Consider the following 20717-nt stretch of genomic DNA (forward strand, 5'->3'; position numbering starts at 1 on the left):
CAGCTGTGTTTCTCTTTGCATATAGCCTTTTCTCCTATTTCAAGACTCGATATATTTTTTTTTCTTAAGAAGGCCCCTTTCAAACTCAATTTGCAATAGTAAATGCTTTTTAAGTTTCCCACACACTGAGTGAAAACCTCTAGGCACTGAAATTTTATTGACACTGTTTTGTCTCTCCTTCACTGGACTACAACATCTTAAAGAAAAAGGCAATTTTGTATTCATCTTTGCATTCACAACATCAAATCCAATGCTTTCCGTGTGGTTAATAATTAAGTATGCTTGCTAAATTGTCTTTGAGTTAAATTAATACATTCAATAGTTTTACATGACATTCACTTTTTTAGTTGAGAGTTTTAATTGAGTAGATTAATGAAAAATCTTGAAAGAATCTTTAATGGCATGCTCTCCATGTCAACCATAAGTTTAAAACAGGAGGTGAGAACAACCATCGTGTTCAAAATTTTTGATGGAGACACATCAAAGCTTGAAGTAAAAAAATTAAGATAGTAGTTATCAGTTTCTGGGAACCAATTAAAATTCCAGGATTGTATGATTTGTTGCTGTCATACATAATAATAAGTACTATAAATATGTTTGATATATTAGACATGTAAATTTATGTGTCGGTTATTGCTAATAACTAATGACTGTCAGATCAAGTCATTCACAGTCTCAAGAGTGAACACCATTCCAATTTTGGAATCTCTCCCATAAGAAAAAACTTCATAAGAAAATGTGCTGGGCTTGGAGGATGGCTCAGTGGTTAAAGGACTTGCTGACAGGTGTGAGGACAAGGGTTTCAGATGCACAGACATTACATGCAATGCCAGGTGGGTATGAGAACCTGCTTGCAATTCCAGCCTAAAAGTGGAAACAGGACATCTTCAGAGAAAACTGCCTGGTGAAACTAAGCATATTGGTGTGACCCTACCTCAATGAATGAATTGGATGGCCATTGAGGATACCATATCGGTATGATCCTACTTCAGTGAATAAAGTACACCAGACATTGAGGATCCCATATTGTGATCTCTCTCTCTCTCTCACTCTCTCTCTCTCTCTCTCTCTCTCTCTCTCTCTCTCTCTCTCTCTCTCTCCCTCTCCCTCTCCCTCTCCCCCTCTCTCTGTCTGTCACACACACACACACACACACACACACCTACTTGAAAAAAGAACACATTGTAGGATGTTGAATGATCATCTATATTTGCAAACAGTGAAATCATGATGTATCTATCAGCATCACTTCAGAAGAAAACCACAATGTTTTGAGTGAATGTTCTCCTTTGTTCTCCTTTGATCATTTTAAGACTCTCAGAAGCTCAGGCAAATAGTCTAATTTCTTTGAAGAAACAGTAGGTGACCATAAAAATAAACAAATGTACAACTGCCTATTTCATTTCCTTTCTCTGTCAAATGATTCATCCTGGGTGGATCTACTAATACTAGACGCAAGGGAAAGTGTGCACACTAGAGGTTTCTGTAAAATGTCATTTTGAAAGACTCCTTTCATCCATTGCCTGAGATTTATAAATGTGCATCTTTTTGATCAACTGCCATGACTTGTAGATCTCCCTTCCACTCATTTGCTGGGTTTTAACTCCCAATGCTAAGCTGGACCTTTAATTTAAGGAAACTATAACATGCACATTTCTGGAAATGAGGAGTCTATTGTGTTTATTAAATTCAAATGTAATTTTATTTTCACTAGAGAGTTCTTGTTTGATTAGTTTAGAAACAATTACATATTTCTCCTGGCATAAGAACACCAAGAAGAAGGGAAAAGTCAGAAGATTCAAGGGTAAAATTGTGTGTTTTGAGGATGTCTGCGGTGTTTATTTCTTTCTTTCTCTTCATTAACCTGTTTATTCAAGAGCTAATTATTGAACATTTCCTGTGTGCCCAGGGTCTTGCTAAGTGCCCTGTCAACCTGTAGTTCTATGGAAATGAGTTCTTTTATCCCTTACGAGGAATTATGGTGTCATGAGTTTTTCAAGAACAATTTAAAATACTGTGGAAGAACAGCACCAATCTGGTCCAATCTGGGTGTGAGGCTGTCCTTCTTCTAAGGAGAAATCTTAGAACTGAGGGATAGAAAAGGAAGCCACGGGGAGATGAGGAGGTAAGGCAAGACTGCAAGGCATACACTGGCTGCTGGGGAAGCTGCTTTTGGATTCCGTAAGGCTCTAAGGGTGCTTCCCCGGATGTAATGATGCTTTCCTCTCTCTTTCAGATCTGACCTTTCTGAGCTCAATTGTCAGGAAGTCTCATTTCTCTTTCCAGGCTAGCAAAAGGCTTTACTGAAGAATGAAGTAGAGAAAGTGATGTGTAACAAATCCAGCTGCAAATACTACGGTGAAGATCGGGCTCTCTTCAAAGCTAAAAACTCACCCCTCACTTACTTCCTTTTGCTCAGCCTGCTGGTGCAAGAGTCCAATAAATTCCCACATGATCTTATGCATCTAAAATTCACTGGAAGAGAAAAAAAATTAAGTTGCAGAGATTGCTCTGATTTCTTCATAATTTCTGATCTTTGGATGACATTTCATTTTTTTTAAATGTTAACAATTACGTTTCACCTTGGAAATGAATGGATAATGAAATTAAATATTATTTTCTAACAAGAAAGAAAAATAATAAAGGTTGAGATTTTAAGAAAGTGTTGAGTGGAAGATACCAAGCTTGGAAGATACCTATTTATATGTGGCTATTAAATAGTGTTTCAGAACAGATAAAAATAAAGAAACAAAAAAAAATCAAGTTTTGCTGTTAGTTCAGCCATCTCTAGCGCAGATATCATTTGATGGTGGTGACAATATTAACTGTGAAGGAACACATGATGACATCCAGGGTAGTTGTGACTCATTCATTCTATATCTGTATACTTCCAATGTTTCATTACAGTGCGTGCTGTAGAGACAATCTAAAATGTCTGTTGGTAGATGAATAGAGGAAACATATGAACATATAATGGAGTAAGAGTCAGTCCAATATATGGTGATGTAGGTGAACCCTAAGGACACTTTGGTAAGTGAAAGTAGCCAGTCTCTCAAGGTGAACACCATGTGATTCTGGTTTTATGAGGTATCCACTGAAGAGTCTAATTCATAAAATCAAAGTATGGAATGGTGACTGCCGAGATGGGAGAGGAAGAGAAGGTACTAATCAACAGGCAGAAAGTGTCTGATGAGCAAAATAGCTAAATTTCAAGTACACTATATACAATGTTTTACCCAGATCAACACTATTGTATTGCACACTTACAACTTCATTAAGAGGGTTAATATCGCTTTACATTTTCTTGCCAGAGTAATGTAAACTAAGATAGGCATATAGAATAAATTCTTCATCTAAAGGAGGAAAGCATTCTGCCTTATAGAAGTGATTCACAGGACATCTACAGAGCCATTAAAAAGTAAACCTATTGCCAGATGGTGGTGGCACATGGCTTTAATCTCAGAACTTGGGAACAGAAGCAGGTGAATCTCTGTGAGTTTGAGGACAGTCTGGTCTACAGGTCAAGTTGCCAGACAGCCAGGACTATTACACAGAGACACCCCATCTCAGTGTATGTATATATATATATATATATTATATATATTTATATATAAAGATATATATATCTTTACAGTTACCCTATTTATTTAACCTATCAATGGATATAAAATCCTCTCTCAGTGCAAATTACTTTAGACCAGATTATTCAGCTTAATCCCAGCTCTTATGATTCTAAACATACAATTACTCAAATTAATCAATCTATAAATTTGTACTTCATTGTGAATCTGTGAAGAGGGTTAGGGCACCCCTCTCTCTCCTGTTTCTTTTCTTAGAAACTGCTTTTCAAATATTCTGTATGTATTATGGATATGCATGTCTGTGGATGTGAATACGTAGAGGTCAGAAGAGGACACTGGGTGACTTACCATCATTTCCCTCGTTCCTTTAAGGCAGGTTCTCTCCTTGACCCTTGCGCTCACATTTTTTGTTTAGATTGGTATCCAGTAAGATTCAGTCATCCTCCTGCTTCTGACCTGCACACACCATGGTCCAGGCACATGGGAAATCATATCTCCCCACTCCTTGTATTATAGATCTGAACGCAAGTCCTCATGGTTGCACGGCAACTTCTCTTAAGCACTGAGCAGTCTTGTCAGCTCCTAGAGAGCATGTGTCTAACCATATTTCAGTGCAAACATGATGCAGTTCTAAGATATCCTTTTATGTCTCTCGATAAGCACTGAAAGAAACAGTATGGTGCTAGTCAACAACCTATATACTGTGGGTTTACACGCAATGAAATAAAGATTACATCGCAAACAAAGAGTGTTTTTCTGAGTTGACATTCTTTCAATAGGCACATGAGTTTGATAACTGGCTTTTCTTCTGAAAGAGAAAATCAATGGGGCAGGACATGCAATTACAGATGTATGCCCTGGTTTTATTTGTAGAGTGCAAAGAGCAAAATGTATCATTGCATGCTACATTGGTGGTGTGAAATATCATAATTCTTTGTACTGCCTCATTTTTAACATTGTGGTTTTACAAATACATCATCTTGCAGTGTTGCTACTGTGGAGGTAGGTCTCCCAGTTCATTGGAAGACAACTTGAATCCAGAATGTTTTATGATAAATGAACACCTGATCATGATTTTCCTCTAAGAGTGTCACTGAGTTCTAATTCTAGAGACTCGGTAGTCGGTAGTCTGACTATGGCTAAAAGCAATTTACTGGAGGAATGGGAGAGGGAGATGGGACCCTGGGTGACTGTTTTCTTACTTATAAGTAGCACAGGGGCCTCTTTACCTTCTATATATTTCCATAGTAGGCTTTGTACTCAGTAACTCATGAACTCAAGGGTGCAGGTAGAGATCTAAAGCAAAGGCAAGCAATTAAAGTTAACATTCCTGGCAGCAGAGTGCGTGTCACACTGAGCAAACATGCAATTGAGTGTTCACACTGAGCAAACATGCAATTGAGTGTTCACACTGAGCAAACATGCAATTGAGTGTTGAGAGGCTCCTGGAACATTTCAGGGATCTCTGGGGATCTGAAAGTTACTGTCAGCCCAACCAACAGGATACACAAATGCCTTCATAAACAAAGGAAGTGGCTCGGAGAGGATTCTATTCCATCTGTGTGAGAGTACCCTATTGCACATCTGGATGTCCAGGGAAATGACCATCTCATGGGAATGGGGAATGGTACCCACCCTGCAAGGCCATGGCAGACAGCATATAGACTAGGTGAGTGCCAAGAAGGCCTCTCAAGTGGAAATATTTATCTGGTTGAAAATGAAGAGGCAAGATATGCCCAACAGAAAGCAAACAAACAAAATCTCCCAACCATATGCTTAGCAGTTTGCACATTTAATAAGAAATGCCTTTTTCATTCATATATATATATATATATATATATATATAAACACAGCAGTGACAATGAATATATATATATATATATATATATATATTCATTGTCACTGTAGTGTTTTTAGACTCCCCAACAGCTTGGCTCTCATCCTCTCTGTAGCCCTTCATTGCTCATGTTCTCTGCCTCCCTCTGAAATCGTGGGACCACAGGAAATACAAATGATTAGGGATGGGATATTAAATCTGTGAAAAACAGAACTAATGATATGCTTCACAACAAAACAGAGATGAGGTAAGAATTACTGTTACCTAGAGGAGCCTGCAAACTCTAGGCATAAGAGAGAATAGAACACAGGTGGAAACAGAAAGTTCTCGATCTTAATGACACAACCATCAGTCTACCACGATATTTATAGCTTTTTACAATTATATATAAGATTTTACTATTTGTACAAATACAAATATATCCTATATGCAAATATGTACCAAAACCATCTTATATTTACAATTTATAGATTGTATATTTCTTATTTACATAACCATTTAACCTCAGAAGTTATGTATAAGATACTGCCTAGCATATTTTTATTACTCTCTTGTGAAACTATAATATAAGAAATATATTGGCCATTAGGTTTAAAAGTAATCTTGTGAGTTTGCAGAGCAAGTAACCATCCTGCTATTGTTTACATACATTTAAAAGGTAGCCTCAAATTTTAACATAGCTCTTGATTGCTTACTGATGCTTCAATAGGTTTCTTCCATCTTGCACCCCACAGTTGGGTACTGTATAGAAGGCCTGTTGATGAGACCAGTGAAAAGTCCCACTGAAGGAAAGTCACTGTAAGCTACAGAGATGCACAGGCAAATTCTGGAAAATGCAGTGCACTTGTCATCTGAGGAAAGCAGAAGAGAGGGAATCTCACTGGTCAGTGAACTGACTATGGAGAAGACAGCTGATCGACAAGACACACAATATATACTTGCCCAGTATACAAGTGGCCCACTTTTCCTCCTTTGATTTGTTTCAAGGCCCTGGCTTTGTGCCAGGCACATGGTCACTGATTTAAATAGATTTCATTATTAGCAAAATGGAACAGTTACATGTTCTGAGCTATGTTAGCAGAAACTCCCCCTTACAAATTGCAAGAGGACACTGACTACTTTCTTCATTCTTTAGCTGCTGGTGTATTCTTTTAAAGCTCAAACAGCAAGTTCCATCTCCCAGAATGCCTTTCCGCATGTCTGGGCCAATATATTATGGTTGTTCCTGTCCACAATAAGAGCAGGGCACTTCCCTCTGCTACTACAAGTTTGCCTTGTTGGCTTTGCTACAGCAGGCTCTCCTTGAGAGTAGGAAGACGATCTGCCACTCAGTTCAACCATAGTATCTACTTTTCTTCCGGAAAGTAGATACTATGGAACAAAGGGATAACTTTCTAGTTCCTCTGACAAATAAGAGAAAAAGACTAAACTGCACCATTTGTCCTGCTTACACTCTAACATCAAGTCCTAGGAAACACAAGCAACAATTTTATTAATATTTTAAATTTAAAAAGTTATGTCAATTCTTCTGGGTTAAAAAGTATTTTCTGTTTTTTTTTTCTCAGTAGTACAGGTCTTTAATATTTAAACCATGAACTTGCAGGGGAGAAGCTTTAAAACAAAGCCTAGAGGAACTTTGGCGTGGTGACTGAAAATATACAGTAAACAGTAACTTCTGCAAGGGACACGATCACCAGAAAAGTATGTGGTTGAGGGGAGCTAAAAGCTAACCAACCTGCATACTTGGATACCTATCCCTTGAGATGGTGGCAGTCAGAGATAGGCCTTTCAACAAGATTAAAGAGACGCTATTAATTGCTATTGATCAGGGGTCAACAAATTAAATTGCATTTGCAGCTGCCTTTCTGAAAGGTCTAAATGAGAAATGCAGTTAACGGCTCTGACTGACCCAATGTTGTGATTAATTTAGTAGGAAATGAGACAACAACCACCACAACAAAAGTCATATATGTACATATGTGTGTGGTGGTGATGATGCTGGTGTGTGTGTGTGTGTGTGTGTGTGTGTGTGCGCACGCACCTGTGTGTATGTGCATGTTAGGCAACTTGGAGACCTCAAATTAAAAGTTCTTCTTCGGACATAAGTACCCATTTATTCCTATATAAATAAATATATTTATATTATCCATGGAAAAACAAAAACAGATGGCCACAAAAGGTATTTAACAATTTTCTTTTTCAAATTTCAGGAATCTTGCTAAACAACAATGTGGAAAACAAAGAGCCAACCTTTGCTTTGGTATTCTAGAGGCAATGTGTGAGGGCAAATGCTAGAGACCCATTGTTTCACAGTACGCAGATACAGTTTAGTATGAGATTAGTGTTTGTAAAACACTAGTGAAAGAATTGTTTTCTCCTCACCTTTCAAATACAGACTTTTTTCCCTCAAGATCAATATATAAAAACACCATCTGATCAGTGTTGAAGTCTGGCTAATCAAGTTCCAATTTCTCAGGACAAGATGAAAGTAAGTTGGCAAACAGGTGTGGTGTCTGGGATACACACACACACACACACACACACACACACACACACACGTAGTTGATCCTGAAGATCTAATATGTAACTTTAGTAGTGTCCCAAATTGAGATCAGGTGCCACTCCAAGCTTTCCTTGCTTTCATAGGTTTCACATTGTTGATTGCTGTTATCGGTAACAACATCCTTATAATCCCAAGAGCCAGCAATGAGACTGCTTTCACTCTAGACTCCCCTATGATCCCTAGGGAGAGCTGTTGTACCAGCGGCTGGGTTTGAATCTCACTCATACTAGATCAAATTTTTGTTACCGCTTTTCTGGGCATTTGTAATGGTCTCCCAGTAGTGTTCCCACCTCTCGCTAGTCTCCAATTCACTCTTCAATCTGCTGTTCCAAATGTTTAAGATAGTAATATGGTTGTGCAGCCTTATGATTTATTATAAATACTCCATAATGTCAATAAAAAGCAAGTTCAATTTTTTTCTAGATCTTGACAATTGGAATTTTATCCCAGATGCATCTCTTAGTATATGACTCACCTTCAAAATATATCATTCATTGTTTTCTGTTTGACAATATTGTTTCTCTAAATATATAACCAAATCATAAGTGAGATTAAATATTCAAATCTAGCATCACTTTGTCTATCTGTTTTCTAACTCCCCCAGCAATGGTGGCTGGTCTATGATAAGACATTCTAGGTTTTAATTTAAACTACTTTATGTTATTCTTCTATTCAGTGCTTTTAATCCTATGTGAAGATAATTCTGCCTAGGCACGTAACCCTAGGAAACCAAAATATTCTCTGTTCTCTGTATTATAGTCTGCAAAATGGTGATAATTTCATTATAACTAAGAGTATGCTTGAAACAATAAATGCAAGTCATTGTCTTATGTATGGCAGCCAATATGGTGTTTGATACGCCGAAAAACTGATATAATGGTAAATGAATTTTATATTCTAGTTTCTCCAATCTGTGCTACCATATATGTTCATTTATTTGAAGAAAGTTGTCTTTTATTGGAAAACTTTTCAATTTAAAATTAAATGTAGTAGTGTAGCTGTTTGAAATTAGGCCTACTCAGAAACTTGTTTGTAAAGGGAGTGTGGGGAGTATTTAGCATCTGGAATGGAAAGATTGATGAGCTCAACATTTTGAAAAGTCAAAGGGAAAGTCATGTCATGGCCACCACTGGCAATATTTATAATAGAAAGAGAATTAAGCCTTTAAAACCCAGCGGTAGAAATTCCCAGGGATTCATTGTCTGAGGAGAGTGGTGACAGACTGCATGTAGGTTTATGGGTGCATGCACTGTGTTTAGGACCATGTGCTGGTCTAGGCTGTAAGTCAACGTCAGGTGTCTTCCTTACTGTTTTCCTCTTTTTCATTGCTTCTGTTCACCCTCAAGTTAGATGAATCAGAGAGACTCCTATTTTCATGTCCTTATCCACAGACTGCCATGACTACTTCTTGACATGGTTGTTAGGGATCTGAACCTAGGTTTCCTGCTTATGTGACCAACACTTTACCCACTGTGCTGTCTTCCCCTTTCCCAATTTAACTTATTCAGCTCTTACCTAATGAATAGTCTGCCTTCTTGGTGCAGAAGGTTGATCAGGGACATTCAGCTGTTTATACCAGGCAGGACAATTTGGATGTTAATACCATGCATATTAAAAATGTGGTCAGAAAACACAGGCGAGTTGGTGTCTCAGAGATACATTTTGCCTTTCAAAATTGTGAAAATACTGCATTTTAGAAGAGTGCTATTCTCAACACAAAACTTTAAATACAATCAACGCATCAGATTTGTACTGTGCTTCATAGTTCTCTCCCATGCTTCCAGGGTGTTGACTCTATGAAATTTTGAGGACAGAGGGAGTAAGAAAACAATGTATGGGAATTTAAATGCAAGAAAGTCTAATTTTGTTTTATGAAAATATTGGTGTGATGCAAGTGTGTCCTTATGTGCTTAGGTACACCATGCTGATGTTTTCTTAGTGAATATTTCCCCCATTCTTCAGTAATAGAGAAACTGATGCTAACTATAAAATATTGTTCACATAACTTTCTATTAGGCCGTGTTTTTGTCTCAAGGATTGTGACCATAAGAGTTCCTTATTACTTCCCAAGTAGAGTTTGTGTACAAAAAAGACAAAGGTATGTACCTGGGTACTAGTACAAGCAACAGTGGGTCTGGCTCTTCGTTGCTTATTGTAAGTCAATTGGAGAGTTGGAGGTTGAATATGGACTTTAAAAGAATAATATTCTCAGTAAAAATTTTCAAATAGCAACAAACCTAGGAGTCTTCTCAGAGATTTTAGCTATGATTGGCAAAGTTCAAATCTATATTTTAGATTTAAGAGATATACCAAACAAATACCAATCCAAAAGTCATTTTGGATTATATAAATAAACTTTCTTCTCATATTTAAGAAAGTCTAAGAGTTTTGAATATGGACTGAATTTTGGGGAGTTATAAGGTTACTACTAATTTTGTTAGATTTTTAAAAATATAATAACACAGTTTTGCAAGAAATACTGCCTTTTTAAAAATGAGATAATTATTTTGTTTCAGAGATGAATGTATTCATGATTGATACTATGGATGGAAGATAGTAAACTATTCTGCAAAATCCTAGTAATACTTTATCAGGACAATGAGGAAGTAAAGGACACTCATGCTATTTTTCTGTTTAAAAAATTTCATAATAAATTTCTGCACAGCCCCTTCTCCCAGCATGATGTTAGATAAAACATTAGTCTCTTTACATTCTTATTTTCTCAGTAGTTAGAACACAGGCAGGATTCCCTCCTCGCAGGTTTGTTATGGAGACTGAAAAGAGTGCTGTGGCCTCTGAGCCCAGCATTGTGCTTGGCACGCCTGAATATTCGAACACTGTAGCGCTGCATATGGGTGGGGAGGAAGGGAAGGATTGCACCCTACCATGTAAAATACTCTCACTGGCAGTTTATTTGAGCCTCTTTTTGTGATTCCCCCCAAAATCAGCCTTGCATCATATTTTGAAAAACGAAAATGCACTCAGGCACATACTAGAGTTAAAGCTTAATTCTATTTGGCAACAGCTGCAGTGGCATATGTGCTGTCGGATGACAGATGCCATCGTGAGTTTGTCATTGAAGGAGTGGAGAGAAGAGAAACTGGGGAAGGAAAACATACCACAAACAATGTTCACTGGGTAACACACTTTATATTTAACAAAATAATTTTTTAATAATATATTCTTTTACACATCAAATATTGTTGCTAGAATCCCCCCCTTTTAACAGTTTAGTATTTAGTGTCCCCCCCCTCTCTCTTACTAGTATTCAGGCACACCATTTTCCAAAGATTTTAGAAGCTGAATCAGTTCAACAGGCATCAGCTGACACATCAGATGCTGATCCCTTGTTCAAACATAGCTGGATGTCAAGCGGAGACCAGAAGGCAGAAGAGATAGGATAACACAGAGGTGACTATGTGGTTGCAATCAAAGCCTTCAAAAGAAGTAACAACAAGGGCAACAACAAAACGATGAGACGAGAAGAACTCTGATGTGCAGAGATTCGGGAAGAATATCTCAGTCACCTGGCTAGAAGGAAGTTGTTAAATGCCTATCAGTTTATGAGAAATTCTGTCACAGTATAGGCTTGTCCCTCTCTAAAAGACAGAAAGCATTGGTGATTGGGAGTATTAGGAAATACTGTAGTGAAATAGAAAGAAACAAAAGAATAAAGCAAACAGACAAAAGAAACCAGGCCCAACATGAGCAGTGATGAGAACCCCCTTCTCAAGTGTGTAATAGAGGCCATTGAAGGACTGCCAGCAGGGAACTCTGAAGAAGAATCTCAGCGTTGTTACAATCTATCCCACCGAATCCTTGCGGTGGGTATCAGTGGTCTTAGACTTTGATGCAACATTTTTATACCTTGGCTTCCAAGTTTCACATTCTTTGTTTCTCACAAGGACATAATAACTCCTTAATAATCAATTAGGGTCTATGCTACATGGCTTTATTAGTTTTCAGTTTTAGATCTATTTCTGTCATTAATAATACTAATAGTATTATTGATAATAATACTAGTATTTCCTCTCAATAATGTGGATTTTGGGGACTGTCAATAGGCAACCTCAGGGCAAAGAAAGCTGTACAGTACAACTCTGTCTAGACACAGGCTGAAGTGTGCAGTGCCTTTGCTTTTGAGTGCAGGCATAAATCATGCAGAATTGCTCATGAATGATTCATGGCTGTCTCTATGATGTATCCACAGTGGCAACTGAAAGGCACCAACCTTGCAGCAAATTGGTGTTCTAAAGGAAGGCAGCCGGATATTCTTCCTTGGATGGTGCTGGGATGGTTATTTGTATCACAACACAAGCACAGTGTGTGTGTAAAAGTGTCAGGTCTGTCTTGTCATCACATTCATTTTGGAAATGACAGCTCTTTCTTGATGACGGGTGGTGCTTCCAGGGAGGAGAGGCCGACAACTTTAGGTGAGAAAGCTAATTTATGAGATTATAGAAACTGATGTCCAGAGAGTGGCTCTTAGAAGAGCCACGTGACCAGGGGTTGACCCTGGGGTTGCTGTTTGTGTGTGATCTGAAGGGCTCAGTGCCTCCACACTGAGATTGAGACATCTTTCTGTGTAATGTGTCTCTCCACAGAAGCCACACAAACCAGACTTGGTTTGGGAGCAGAAACAGGAAGAGGAAAGAAAACTGGATATGAAGAAAACTTTGAAATTTCCCTATTAGATCTGCACCACGGGTTTTAGGATGGAAAGTGGGAATAAATGACTGGGTCACGTGGTCTCAGAACTGTGAATTTTGCGCTTGACTGAAAGTGGCATCAGATACCCTGTGTATTTCTTTTATTATTGTTTTTTTCCATTGTTATACTAGCAGCATTACCAGGGCAACCTTGAGACTCTTCAAGAGTTCATTTTAATAGTTAATTATCTAATATATACATTAAAAATGTTCAACTAATGAAATTGTATTGTGCAAGACTCACTCTACCCTAATCTCTAATTTACATCAGCACTTACGGTGGAAAGAGTGTCCTGAATCTGGAGTTTAGATTTAGGGCTGAGTGGTTGTTACTGCAACATGGTAAACACAGTCCTGAACCATAAAAACTGCTGTATAGGGCTGCCTTTCAGCCAATTTGGAACTTGAAAGTTAGAAGTGTTTAGAAAGATTAATTCACAGTGGGGCTACTCACCCTGGTTCTGGTATTTATATTGCCTGGTGACAAGATGGGCTTTGTGGTGTATTTAATTATAAACCAAACTCAAAGCTGGCATCATGAAGAAGTCTGGTGATTATATACCACAGCTTTAAATACTTGTCTCTTTGGGTTCTCCAGTCAACTCATGGTGTTTTTCATCTACTTGTTTCTGATTGGCAGTTTCAAAGTTTTATGTATGAAATGTGTGGTTGGTATGAATCAACAGTGAGCCCCAACATATTGGACAGAATAGTCGTTTCTCACCTCAGTCTGCAGAGCACCCAGTTTGCTATTTTGTTTCTTAGCCTACAGACATGATAACTGCCCCCAAGAGAAGCATGGCTTGGACACTTACATTGTCCCCCTCTAGAAGGATACCTCCCCGAAATGTTTCTTTATCAAACACTCTAATGTAACACAAAACTTTACTGCACAGTCAATCCTGACCCCTTTAGATTCCAAAGGTAGAAAATACACAAGAGAAAAGTGTAGTATGCACAGCAGAGTAAAAATGGAGTAAATCAAGGGACATGAACTGGCAGGTCACAGGCGTCATCTGGGAGGGAGCCTGTCCATGGTGGTTTTCTTTAGTGTCACAGAAAATCTTGGTTGTCAAGTCACCATCAAGCATTGGTAATTACAAAAGTGGTTTAGATAGCTATATGCTATGTATATTTTATATAGCAAGAGAAAGAGAGAGAAACTTCCTCTTCGTAAAATAGTCACCTTTGTCAACTCCAGAAGGTTTTGCTGGTGACCCTGTTGTAGCTGGCAGGAGTTTGTTTGCTCAATTTGTTGAGTATTAAACATGTGCCGTGTAGAAACCATAGCATCCCTTCCTAGAACTGGTAACTGTTCAGAAATTTGCCCTACAGAGGCTGCTTGCCTTGGCATTCGCGCTTCGAACACTGAGCGGGTTTCCACCAGTCCCCGTTGTGACAATGACAGATGTTACAGTCGTCCACTTTCACTTCAATGCCAGCTGGAATTATTGTAGTTCCGGCAAAGCAGTTTGGACCTGGAACACACACACATGCATGGGTTAGTGCATTAAATCTGGGAGCCTCCCCTCCACCCTCTCCTTTTCTTTCCCAAGAATAAGCCCACCCCATCTGTTAATGAGGTCAGACTGAGCCAAAAGCTTGTTATCAAGGAGTTTTCTGGTCAACCCCCTCAGAGTCAAGTCAGAGTCAACCCCGTGATCTATAGCAAACATCTCATATTTCCTGTGTATATTAAAGTGAGACAGAGAGATGGAGCAAGAATAAGAGTGAGAGCAAGAGAGAGCAAGCAAGAGTGAGAGAGAGAGAGAGAGAGAAAGAGAGAGAGAGAGAGAGAGAGAGAGAGAGAGAGAGAGAGAGAGAGAGAGAGAGAGAGAGAGAGAGAGAGAGAGACAGGGTTGGGGAAAACCCTGATTATTGTCTACTTACTGAGCCCATTGTGGAATAGACTTTATTTGCTTTGTCCTTGGGTGTAAAGGTGACAAAATGTCTCATGAACGGAGAATTGGCATGGTCGGTCTCACATGACAGTACCCATGGCAGGGGTCCTCTCCCTTTCTGTGGAGGGTGTGAGATGAACTTGTTCACTCACCAGATACTGCCTGGTTCCTGGAATCCCCAGTTTGTTTCTTGATAACAATGAATAATTCATGGATGGATGATTTATTCATGTCCCTAAACAAGCTCTGTTAGAGGTTCATTTGATTTTTTATAAATGGAGCTCCTTTAATCTGCTGGCTATCTTTTTCTCCATTTTTTAAAAAAGGGGTGACCGAAATGGTTGGCTTTTGAAAGTCAACAGGAATTTTATTTTAATTTTTCAAGTTTCACAAAGCTATGTAGCAGATGATTCCTGCTTTTGCTAGATGGATGAGCAGTGTGTGTGTGTGTGTGTGTGTGTGTGTGTGTGTGTATTAATGAAACATTCTTATATTATTTTTAGTCCTTCTCATATAGGGATGCTAATATCCCACAGAATTATTTCTTAAGTCGAAACTCTATTTTAAAAAAATGGCTTCCCATAGTGGATTTCAGAGGGATAGTACAAAATTATTGGCTTTTAGGAGCTATTTGGTTTTAAGTCTATGAAGAACATATTTGGGTAAAGAAAGGGATGCTGGGTTGTGTCCAGTAACGATTTGTTAAGCCATCAGTTTTGGCAACTTGCCATAATCACTAACTATATGGCAATCTGGTAACATGTCACTATCAATGGCTTGTTTTCACCTTCTCAAGTTTTTTAGAATTTATAAGACTTTCTTTACTGCCAAACAAATGAAATCAGAGGCTATTTGTAGTGCCAGTTTGTTAGTGGAGGCTTCCTTTTGCAAAAATTATAGCTGCTGAGTTAAAGTGCATATTTGTTAAGGACCAACTAGCATGCTTTGGCTTTGAGCCCCTTTGTTTTAGAACTTCTCACCGTGTATAATCAAGCAACACTGTGTGCAAATGCCTTTCTCTCACTCTGCTACAAGGCATCCATTCCTGAACATGGGGATTGTCAAGGCTGGGTGATAGATCAGCTCAATCCGGTAATAAGTAACTCTTGATTTCCTGCCTGCACCCATGAGAACTTTTCTTTTTCTGATTCTATGATAAATTCTTGGCTATCTTCAAGTGTTGATTATTTCACAATCACAACATTAAATATATCTGAGGGTTTAAAGAATTAGTTGATAGACTTTATTACTTGTGTATCTACAGTTGTGTGGGGGCAATTCAACACCAAACCATGAGTTACTTCTGAACCTAGATCTGAGGGGTCTTTGGAGAACTTTATATTGCTTCATCTCTCATGCTTACTGTTCAGAGCTGTCTCCTGACAGACGCCTGCCAGTTCAACCAATTTTAGGCCAGACAGGGTCTTGTAGGGGTCCAAGTAGCTTCAGAAACAGCACTAGACTTGGCCAACACTGTCTGCCTGGAAACAGCCCAGAAGACTAATGCTTGGTCCCTGTGTCACCTCCTCCTCCCCCACCGTGCCCTACACACAACCAAAACTTTCATTCTAAGCATATATTTTAGCTTTTTCGAAAGGAGAAAAAAACATTTTGTTTTAAAATTATGGTTTCAAATACAAAGATGTGCAAGCAACAGGCAGACTATTACCTAGGAGGAATCCTCACAGTTTCTTTAGAGGATTTGGAAATGTAATGGAAGAAACATAACGCACTCTGTCTTTTTTTCTCTCGTGTGTGTGTGTGTGTGCGCACGTACACTCATAGATGTGCTGCTCTCTCTCAGAGCGCTGGAAAAGCTCACTGCTACAACAACAGAAAGCAGATGGAATGTAAGAAGAGTCGCCTTGCGAGTCATTTATATCTGGAAGGGATATTTTACTAAAGTTCTGTTTTTGTAGTTTCTTCTTTCTGCCTGTGTTGGTAGCATGCTGTGATAGGCATGCATTTGATTAACCTCTATCTGTTATTTCTTAAGATCACTTAGAGTTTGCTGCACTTTCAGCCTAAGAAATATTAATTATGCTGATGGATTGAACAAAAAAATGAAAGATCTTTTGCATGTGCCAAGACTGGCCAAAGTCACAGCGCTTGGGAATGTAGTCAGTGTTCAGGTGTCTATCTGATGGCCAGAGGCATTTTACCAAATTCTGCACTCTGGTTTGATCTCCTTAACTTTTTTACTTCAGAGGTTTTATTGGTCTTGTTCTGATACTCTCAGATATAACTGCAGCAAGTCTCAAGTTTGCTGTTGAAAGTCATACACTTAAAAGCAATTTAGATAATTGTGAGTAGAATGGTTAGCACTATTTAAAAACTGTTCCGGTTTTAGCCTGCTCCCTACTACTGGTGACAGTAAGTGCTAATTCTCTTTGAGGGTGTCAATGCTCTCCATGAGTCGAGTCCCTTACTTCCTTACTTAGGCAATCATCCTTGCTTCTACCCATCATCCTCCTCTTTGGAGGTTGCTCTCATTTTTCCTTTGTATATGATGGGATAAATTGCTCAGAAGACTCAACTCAATGACAAAGCAACACATTGGGTTGTGGAAGACTTGGAAAAACTCCAGAAGGGAACAGTGAAAATGATTAAACTGACGGTTGGCAGATAGGACCTCCGAGGGAATGCTGAAGGATTAGAATCATTTAATGCAGAAGGATAAGATAGAGGAACACCACAATAACTCTCAGAAAGTGGTGGTTTAAGAGAAGAAAAGTAACCAAATGGCCACTCATTCTGCAATCTAGATATAGAGAAGATACCTCTCTCTCTGCTCTCCCCCCCACTTCTCGAATAACTGATACTTGACCGTGTGCTCATATTTTCTCTCTTAAAAATATTTAAAATGTGTAGGCTCTTACCTCAGGTATGGGTTGTACAGTCACCCCCTTGAAGGCAAGAACTGAATATCTGTTATTTCTTACAGTCTAGCCATGATGCTGTGTTGAACAGATATTAAGAACTCAATATGTAGTTTGTTTAGCTGAATAAAATAGGGTGAATGAGCTACTTTTGTGTTTGCCAGAGGCAAATTTGTTACCGAATCTGTAGATAAACCTTCATCTGATTATGAGGGCCAGAACTATAGTATTCACTTACAGGTGGAAACGTGATAATTTGTTGAACACTTACTTTATGCCAGAACCTGCCTCATATTGTTTATTTTTAAATAATCTATAGAAGGCATATGCTTTTCCTCTAATGATATCGAGCCTCAGATGGAAAATGACAAGCCAAAGGTTGTATGCCCGGAACGTGATACCACTGAGAGATGAAGTAAAATCTTTATGGCCTGTAAGATGTTTCTAGCTGCTCAGAAAAAGAAATAGCATTCTAGAACTGAGCTGTCTAGTACTTTTTTTTGTCCCTTATTCTGAACTTCTGATCAAAATGTAGATTTCTAGTAGATTAAAGCATTTCAGTTGCATATTGAGGTAGGAAACGTGATGTGGACAGAAAGAAGCAAGATTGGTTTTCTTCAGATCATTATTTATGTACTGGTTTTGTGTTGTGTGTATATATATAGGGTTTCTGTGGAAAAGATGTGTGGACCATGGGCTCTGCTCAAGGTAGCAGTGAAGTTTCTACTGATGCTGTGTGCACTGTGAAAAGGAACATAATGAAAATGAATTAGGACAAAAAGAGTGATCTGAGACAAACACTTTGTCACCCAAATGCAAATGGGAGATGCATGTGGTATAGTATTGGAAAGAATTCAACCTTTTGAAAATGTGATAGAATTGGAAATTGGATTCTTTGCTGAGACTGAGTGAGGAGGGAAGAAGGAGAAGAGAGACTGTTAAAGCCAGGAGACGGTTTCCCCATGAGATCCGTGAATAATATGCCCTACTATTCTATACTTCTTTGAATATTTATTTTGCATATCTATAAAACCAAAACTAACTTCAATTTTTTTTCAGTCAAAACCGTTCAAGAGAAATTTTATAAATAAAAGAAGGAGCAAGTGTGAAAGCTGTAACTCTCTGGAGAGATGACTGAGGCAAGTCAAGAACTCTACTGTTGGGCATCACATCTTCCCATCGTCCCATCCCAACTTCCCCAGGGTGCCACGAGGCCCATGCAGAGAATATCTTGTGAGCAGATAAAAAGCAATTGGAACAGTTTTTTCTAGCTTTGATAATACAAGATTTTAAGAAAATAAGCAGAACATAGAAGGATTCCTGTGGTATTTGTGGTTATATGGACCAGGAAGATTTACTCAGACAATGAATTTTTCTGATAATCCCCCAAATTTCCCTTACAGAAGACTGCATAGGAGCAATTTATAGTCTTATTCACACACTTTCGGTGGCTTCAAACTGGACATGGTAGATGTGTTTACACAATGCAAAGCAGATCAGAAGCCGGGCGGCGGTGGGTGGCGCACGCCTTTAATCCCAGCACTCAGGAGGCAGAGGCAGGAGGATCTCTGAGTTCAAGGCCAGCCTGGTCTACAAGAGCTAGTTCCAGGACAGGCTCTAGAAACTACTACAGGGAAACCCTGTCTCGAAAAACCAAAAAAAAAAAAAAAAAAAAAAAAGCAGAAAATGCTACAAATCAGGGTTTTAGTTCCACCTTTTCCAATCTCCATTTCTCAGTCAGTTCTCAAGCATATATTAGTATGTTCCTAGTTTAGGACTGAAGATTCTGGGTCATTTGTCATGTAAAGATTTTATACTTCTCTCCTCTCCCTTTTCTTCCCCCTCTCTCCCTCCCTCCCTCCCTCCCTCCCTCCCTCTCTCCCTCCCTCTCTCCCTCCTTCCCTCCTTCCCTCTCTCTCTCTCTCTCTCTCTCTCTCTGTGTGTGTGTGTGTGTGTGTGTAAATTTTACTGCTGTCACAATGTGACTCTCTACAGACACTTGTGGATGAACTAGAGAAGACATATCTCAGCAGATGAGGGGTTTCTGCTGTTGAAAAGTCCTGTTACCTTACACGCATTGGCATTGTATGATGTCAAGACAGAACTTCTTTCCTCCATTGTTCTAAGACATTAAACATGCCAGCCAAAATGCTGACTTAACTTTTACATGGGTTTCAGCAGTTAGTACATGGGCTTGAGTTAATGACCAGATTAGATTATCCCTTATAGGAAATAAAATCCTAAAGGAGATGGTGTAATTTCATCTAGGGGGAGTGAACGGAAAGAGCCTGAGAGCTGAAGCAGATATTAGACGGGCAGTTATCTTGGGAACCCATAGAACTACATGCAAGGTAACTGAGATACTGTGTTGTGGAGGGCACAGCAGGAACCAATTTGCTATCAACAAAACTAGCTTTGGATAATTTAACTTCCTGGAGGAAATTGTATCCAGACAATATCTGCAGTAGTAAAACAAAGCTGGAGATAAGACAATTGAAGCAAGGATCAAAAAGTACAGATAGGGAGCAGTGAAGACCCACCCTGGCCACAGAAAGAGCAGGTGACTCATCGATTTCACCAGCATGGGTCTCTGGGGTCTGGTGCTAGAACTACACACACAACCTCCTATTCTACCAGTCCTGGTGGGATCTGTGGCAGTTGTATCTAGCTGTACTATACCATGAAGTGCTCACCCCAGCTGGAAGAAGGGTTGGAATATGAATCTCTGTCTTTTGTAGCATTTCTGGGAGATAGAAGATGTGTAGGGTGTTAAGAGGATGAAATTTCAGACTGTTTTTCTTTATCCTAAATGTTAGCCACGGTCTTATGCTCATTCCTTTGTTTTGAGACATTAAAAATGCCAGTGAAAATGGTACATACACATTTCTCTTATATTAGCTCCACTAATGTCCAGAACCCTTGGATACTTCTCAGTTCAGCAAACATTGCTTCAATTGTCTTTTCTTTCCTTTCTTTTACTTTTTTTCTTTTTCCCAGGCAAGGTCACACTTGCATAATGCAGGTTGGCCTCAAACCCCAGACCTTTGGGCCTCAGATTCCCAGGTGCTGGAATTACAGGCAAGTGACATTGCTCCTTGACTTTTAAATACTTCCTAGGATATCTTTATGGATTATCTTATTTTCTCTTCCACTGAACTATTTTTTCTGGCTTTTTAGGTGAGACATGAGAGCACAAAAATATCAAGTGACTTTCCTAGAGTCTCACAGCTAATGAGAAATTGAGATG

At 38.9% G+C, this 20717-nt stretch overlaps 1 protein-coding gene across 1 annotated transcript in view; it reads right to left on the reverse strand.

Moving 5' to 3' along the window:
• Positions 1-14019: 14019 nt before the first annotated feature.
• The window catches only part of Vwc2l (von Willebrand factor C domain containing 2 like), a 139589-nt gene continuing 132891 nt past the window's right edge, over positions 14020-20717 (reverse strand). The window contains exon 3 of the mRNA XM_038341101.1: positions 14020-14168. Within this exon, the coding sequence (XP_038197029.1) occupies positions 14020-14168 (149 nt within the window). The remainder of the gene's footprint in view (positions 14169-20717) is intronic.

The sequence above is a fragment of the Arvicola amphibius genome, chromosome 8, assembly GCF_903992535.2.
Source record: "Arvicola amphibius chromosome 8, mArvAmp1.2, whole genome shotgun sequence".
NCBI lineage: Eukaryota > Metazoa > Chordata > Mammalia > Rodentia > Cricetidae > Arvicola > Arvicola amphibius.